Genomic DNA, 6,267 nt, shown 5'->3' on the forward strand with positions numbered 1-6,267 from the left:
ATATATATATATATATATGTGTGTGTGTGTGTGTGTGTGTGTGTAGTGTGAAAAAGATTGTAATGGAAATATAGATGATGGTAGTGTAATTTGGAACATGCAAACTATACATGGTGGCCACTTTATATATGTAATTGAAGGTATGTTACACCGTTGAGAGAGGGTGGTATTTAAACAATGTAGCTAATCCCTCTTAGCTACTGAGAGAGAGGGGGGGTTAATATAATTAAATGGTACACTATTTTAGATATATCATTCATTTGACTATATCTAGCTGAATCTCAAGTTTATCTTTTTTTTTCAACTAGTGTTTTGTAGGAAACAGTTCTTATTTTCTTACTGTGACTGTGATATTGAAACCACCTATAGATACCATAAATTTTCTTATGGTAGTTCAAAAGAAATTAATTAGGTTGTTAATTTATAATTAAAGTTTGAGAGTGTGTTGAGAAAATGATTACATGTGAAAGTTTTAGGCTGTCAAAGTATTGTTCAATTCAATAAACAGACCCAATCTCTATTACAAATTTTATCATGCAATTCTTATTGCTTATTTACCTTCATGAACAGTTACATCAGTCTTCATAAATTATGATTATTACCATCCAATTTTTTTTTTTTTTGGATTAACATAATTAGAAGCATCTGCTTAATGCATGTTGATTTCATTCCCCAGAACCATGTCTCCGGTTCCTAAAGAAGACCGTGAGAAACCAGTTGATGACCACCCTGATAGCAACAATGTAGAAAATGATGAGAACCTTCCAGATTTTGTTATTTCGCTAACCAGCTCTGAAAGTGATCCTGAGAGTGAATTGGATGGAGAATATGCTGGTTATGAGCTGTTACCACAGGATCCTGAAATCCTGGAGGCACAGCAGCCTCGAGACATTTCTGAAGAAATGGAAGAATTGCCTCAAACAATGAATTCTAATGACCCTGTCTCCAATCTCAGTGCAGGAATAGATGAAACTGGTGCACTACCATTATCAGTAAGTTAAACTATATTATTGCTTTAGTTTCGTTTTTATTTTATCTAGCTTGATTTCGATAGACTGAAGTTCACCTAACTGAAACATTGTTAACCTTAATTTATCAGTCTTGAAAGAAAAGCAGACAATGATAATATTTGAAGTTATTTCTTGTGATACTGATCTGATTACAAAGCATACAGAACATTATTCTAGAACTCCAGCAATGCTCAGTTTGTGACTCAAATGTGCAGTGTAGCTTCAGTTTTCTATTGTAGCTATTCTTTTCACATCAATCACATAATTCTGTTTAGTTGTTTTCTTTTGCATATTGAGAATTGAATATTTATTTCAGTTTGTGGTGGCTCATCACTACATTTTTTTTGCAATACTCCAACCTCATTGTCATCATCATCGTCATCATCATTTAACCTCTGTTTTCCATGCTGGCATGCATTGGATGATTTGACAGGAGTTGTCCAGACTCCAGTTGTCTGTTGTGGCATGGTTTCTATGGCTAGAGGCCCTTCCTAAAGCCAACCACTTTACAGAGTGTGCTGGTGCTCTTTATATACCACCAGCACAAGTGTGTATACACAGCACTGGCACAAGTGCATTTTATGTGGCACCAGCACCTGAAAGGACAAGCTTGTACGTATGGATGACAGCAATTTTACTTAGCTTGACTTTGTCTTCTCAAGTACAGCGTATCACTGCATCTCTTGATCCCTTGTCATTTCTTCAGTAAAGTTCAGCATCCAAAGATCTTTTCTCACCATTTTGTCTCACATCTTCCTGGGTCTACCCCTTCCACAGGTACCCTCTACAATTAGAGCTTGACACTTCTTTATGTACTTGCTCTCATCCATATGCATCACATGACCTAACCAGTGTAGTCTTCTCTCTTGCACACAACATCTGATTCCTCTTATACCCAGTTTCTTTCTTAAATCATTTACACTCCATCATGTGTGCACACTAACATTATTCATCTTGCGGAGCATGCTAGCTTCATTTCTTTCAAGTCTTCACAAGTCCCTTGTAGTCAAAGCCCATGTTTCATTGCCATGTAACAAAGCTAGAGGAGAGGCCTTTAGTTACCAACAAAGGTAGAAGCCCTTTGAACTTTGCCCTGCTCAATCTTATTTTAGCAACTACACTTTCAGAACTTCCTCCTCTTCTACTAATTTGGTCTCTCATGCAACAGAAGCTATCTACTACTTCTAATGATCCCTGCAAGGATTTGAAGGAGTCTATTGTCTGCATATTTTTAGTGCTTATTGTACCTGCACATTTGCCACACACAGAGACTATTTTCTCCTTTAACCTTCCTGTGATACTGCTACACCTTTTATGTGTCCAAAATTTGCACTGAATACAATGTATGGAGTTTATACCAACACACTCCTTACATTTCAAGCAGGGCAATCTCCCAGAAGGGACTTGTGATTTGTCTGTTTTCCTACTTTCTAGGACTTTGGTTTTTGCTAAATCAACTCTAAGGCCTTAGATTCCAGGCCTTGCTTCCACACCTGAAAATTCTTCTCTAGGTCAGGTAGTAATTCAGCTATAAGAACAAGGTCATCAGTGTAGAGGAGCTCCTAGGAACAGCCTGTCTTGAATTTCTCTGTTATTTATCCTAGTCCTCCAGAGGAGGACAAGGATAAATAAAAGGGGAGAACTGAACCTAGGTAAGCTCCTTCCTGTACATTGCTATACTCATAGCCAACTTTCACCTTACTAGCAGCATCCCTGTACATTGTTTGTACAGATCTCACTTACCACTCGGTGGTGATTCCTGTTGGACTGGGAAATTTCCTTGTTTTCATATCCTTAATTGCTTTATCTACTAAGCTACTATCAATTCAGATAGCTGGTCCTCAGTTGGATCTACATTAGGCAAACTCTCTTCCCATGCATTCTCTACATTTTAGCAGCCTTTCATCATGGCATATCTGAGCCTCTTTCTTTGCAGAATCACTAAATGCAGGTGAACCATGGCTATGACACCACGATTTTCTCTCATTCACTGTCTTGCAATCTGAAATACTTCTAGTCTCTGGTCCTCACTCCACAGTACATTGGCAAATTTCTTTTTTGCTTCTACCCTGGCTAAAAACACCTGTCTCCTAGCCTCCCCTCTGGCGATCTGATACAGTTCTCTGCTACCACCACACTTCCAGTCTTATTTCTTTTCTCTAATAGCCCTGCCAACTACACTATTCCACCACAATGTCACCTTAGGTCTAGGAGGGACTTTACAGTGGCCCTCAACAGGTTCTCTTGCAAGAACCTTCAGTTGTCTTCCACATTATATGTCACTATATCCTCCTCTTTTTCATCAAATACTTCAAGTAACACTTATCTAAATCTCTGCCCATTCAGAGGATCCTTAAGCTTCCAGATCTTTCTTTTCCACACTGGTTGTCTTCTAGGTAGTCTTTTAATCCTGATTCTGAAGTTGCTAGTGACTAATTTGTGTTGAGAGGTACATTCTTCACCTGAGAAAGTTTTGGCATTTATAAGCAGCCTTCTTTCCTGTTTTCTGGTAAGAATATAGTCAATCTGGCTAAAGTTTCCTGAAGATGCAGATCAAAAGGACATTTGCATCACAAAACTCCAGCAACCTGGTTCCCTCCTCATTGCAGAAGCTGAATCCATTGCCACCATGCATGCCATTTAAGTCACCAGCCATAAAGAGAAGCTCTCTGTCATTTGTCAACAAGGCAGTCTGCAAAAGGGTGTCGTAAAATTGGCCTTTCTGTTCATCATGTAGTTCTCATTGTAGGCCAAGAAAATAGTTGCTGTTCCACTTCGAAAAACTAGTCCAAGTTTAAGTATTCTATCACACACTCTGACTACCTCAATTACCTTATCAACCAATTTCTCAGCAAGAAGTATGCCTACACCACCAACACCATCAGTGTTCCCTACCCAGAAGATTTTATACCTATACTCTTTGCCCGTAAGAAACTTGGCAGAACCTCCTCCAATTTACTTCTTGGATGCAACACACATCTACATGCCTCTGTTCAAGCATCTCAACAATCTCACCAGACCTACCTTTCAATGTACCCACATGGAATGTGCCAACTCTAAGTGTGTGGAAGGTGTGTGCTGGGGGAGACACAGAAGTGGAGGACAGCATTCTGCATATGAAAAGAAAGCTTGCATGCACATTTCCCAGACATATTGTATAATTTGAAATAGATTTCAACCTGCATCTACTTCACTGTCATTCATTTGCTTCACACTTGCCGCATTTTATCGGGAGATAGACCACTAGATAGAAATGGGAGAGAGAGAGAGCATTCTGTATAGGTTTCCATTTGAAGATCAATTAGTTGGTTAGATTTTTAATGATTGGCTAACAATAAAGAAGTGATATTGAACCAGTGCATATGTTTATTATTATTGGCATAATGAACCTCCCATGACACAACATGTGTATAATGATAGATTGATAAAGTTATAATGATGGATAATTAAAAATATAATAATGATGAATAATTAAAGATATATTGATGATAATTATGATGAATAATCAATGGATAATCAAATATATAATTTTGAATTGATGAAGGTTATTGATGGGAATAAAATCATTCTGCTTTTTGTAGAGAAAAAATCTCTACTTGGCTCTTAAACATAGCTAAAAGCACTGATATTACTCATGATTACTCCTTAGATCTGTCTTAAATATTATGGAGCATATTTTTTGGTTTTTTCCAAGTTCTACCCAGAAGTTTCAAATCTTAAATCAAGTTGTCACTTCAGTGTGAATTGTTTCATTGAACTATATTGGAAAACTACAACATATATATTTTGATTATTATAATTGTTTTCAGATCCCTGACCCACCAAAAGAAGATGCAGCATCCCTTCTTTGGAACCAAATACCATTAATGGCAGCCGACAATTTGGATGAGAGTAAGTTTCTTTTGAAATAACAAAATATTCCATGAAATTTATTATCTGTCTCATAACAAAATATGTTAGACAAAGTACAACAATGCTACCCATTGTATTGGAAGTGTAACATTATGACTATACACTTACTTTAGATGTAATCACTGAGTAAAGTGATGAAAATGAGTAAAAACAAATATGCAAGTGCAGTGTTGCAACAGAATGAAGATTGTTAAGTCATTGACAATGTTACCCTGCAATCAAAACACATTTTGAGGTTCAGTCAAAAGAAGTAGTACTCATATTTACAGGCCATTCAAAACTAACATGAATATTCAAAGAACAAAAAATAAAAATGTAATAGAATAAAAGCAGTTTAACTGTTTGAAAATTGAGTTTCAAACCATTACAGCTTCTTGGACTATAAAACAACAGACATTAATAACATTTTGAGATGTTGAAGAGTGGTTGATAAGCAATTAGAATTACATTGTCAGAAAACTAAATAAATAGACCCACTGAACAACTTGTTTTATCCTAAGTAAAACAAAATATTTCTTTCTACACTCAACAGAAGCAAATTAATGACTAAATAATTTGGGAATAAACAACAGCTTTAGCAACTACTGAAGCCTTTCATTTAAATTTTCAATTATTGAACTCCATTGAATTCAATGATATAAGTACTCTAGGTACTGACAAATAGAACAGTTGTATTGTCATACTTTAAAATCTTTAAAATATAAAGACAATAAAAGTTTAAGTATATATTATACATGATACAGCTTAAATCAGCAGTACTGAAACAAATTTAAATATTATAAAGCTTTAACCATAAACTATAAGAGTGTAAACACATTATTCTATACTTTCTTGATAGAACATTTCACAGCTTGTTGGCTATTCTCCAAAGAAGATGTCTCCTATCTCCTTTCCCAACCTGGAGTATTCAGTTGTTATATAAAGCTGACAGTTCTTCATTAATTAAACAATATATGTTTTATACACGACACAATGTGAATCAGAAGTACTGAGATAAATTTTAGAATTTATTTGTGATAATGAACTATACGAATCTAAATATGCTTTCAATGTACAGAAAAAAAGCAGGAAGTCCCTGACAGGCCATTTCACAATATTATTAAATGCTCTTCAGGGATAATTACTCAATTTACTTCCCTTAATTCCTGGTTGTTTTATATAACATGCTATTAATTGGGGAAGGAAATTGAGTGTGTCTTCTGAAGAGTGGTAAGAAATCATGACACTGTATATTAGGATTACAGTTATTTCTATTATTAGATTAAGTGACTGAGTAATTGCTCCCACTAACATTTTGTTTTGTGAGTGTGCATGCTTATTTCTTAATTTTATCAGTTAGATATAT

The 6,267-nt window shown here is 35.7% G+C and overlaps 1 protein-coding gene across 2 annotated transcripts in view; it reads left to right on the forward strand.

Annotated features, from left to right (window-relative positions):
• Positions 1 to 6,267, forward strand: part of LOC106877092 (uncharacterized) — a 15,828-nt gene that overhangs the window by 7,274 nt on the left and 2,287 nt on the right. The window contains exons 2-3 of one of the 2 annotated variants that reach the window (XM_014925887.2): positions 677 to 992; positions 4,820 to 4,901. In XM_014925887.2, coding sequence (XP_014781373.1) covers positions 681 to 992; positions 4,820 to 4,901 — 394 coding nt within the window. In that variant the 5' untranslated portion in view covers positions 677 to 680. Of the gene's footprint in view, positions 1 to 676; positions 993 to 4,819; positions 6,255 to 6,267 lie in introns of those variants that run through there. The other variant, XM_014925886.2, reaches the window with a different exon arrangement.

The sequence above is a fragment of the Octopus bimaculoides genome, chromosome 16 (genome assembly GCF_001194135.2).
Source record: "Octopus bimaculoides isolate UCB-OBI-ISO-001 chromosome 16, ASM119413v2, whole genome shotgun sequence".
Classification (NCBI taxonomy): Eukaryota; Metazoa; Mollusca; class Cephalopoda; order Octopoda; family Octopodidae; genus Octopus; species Octopus bimaculoides.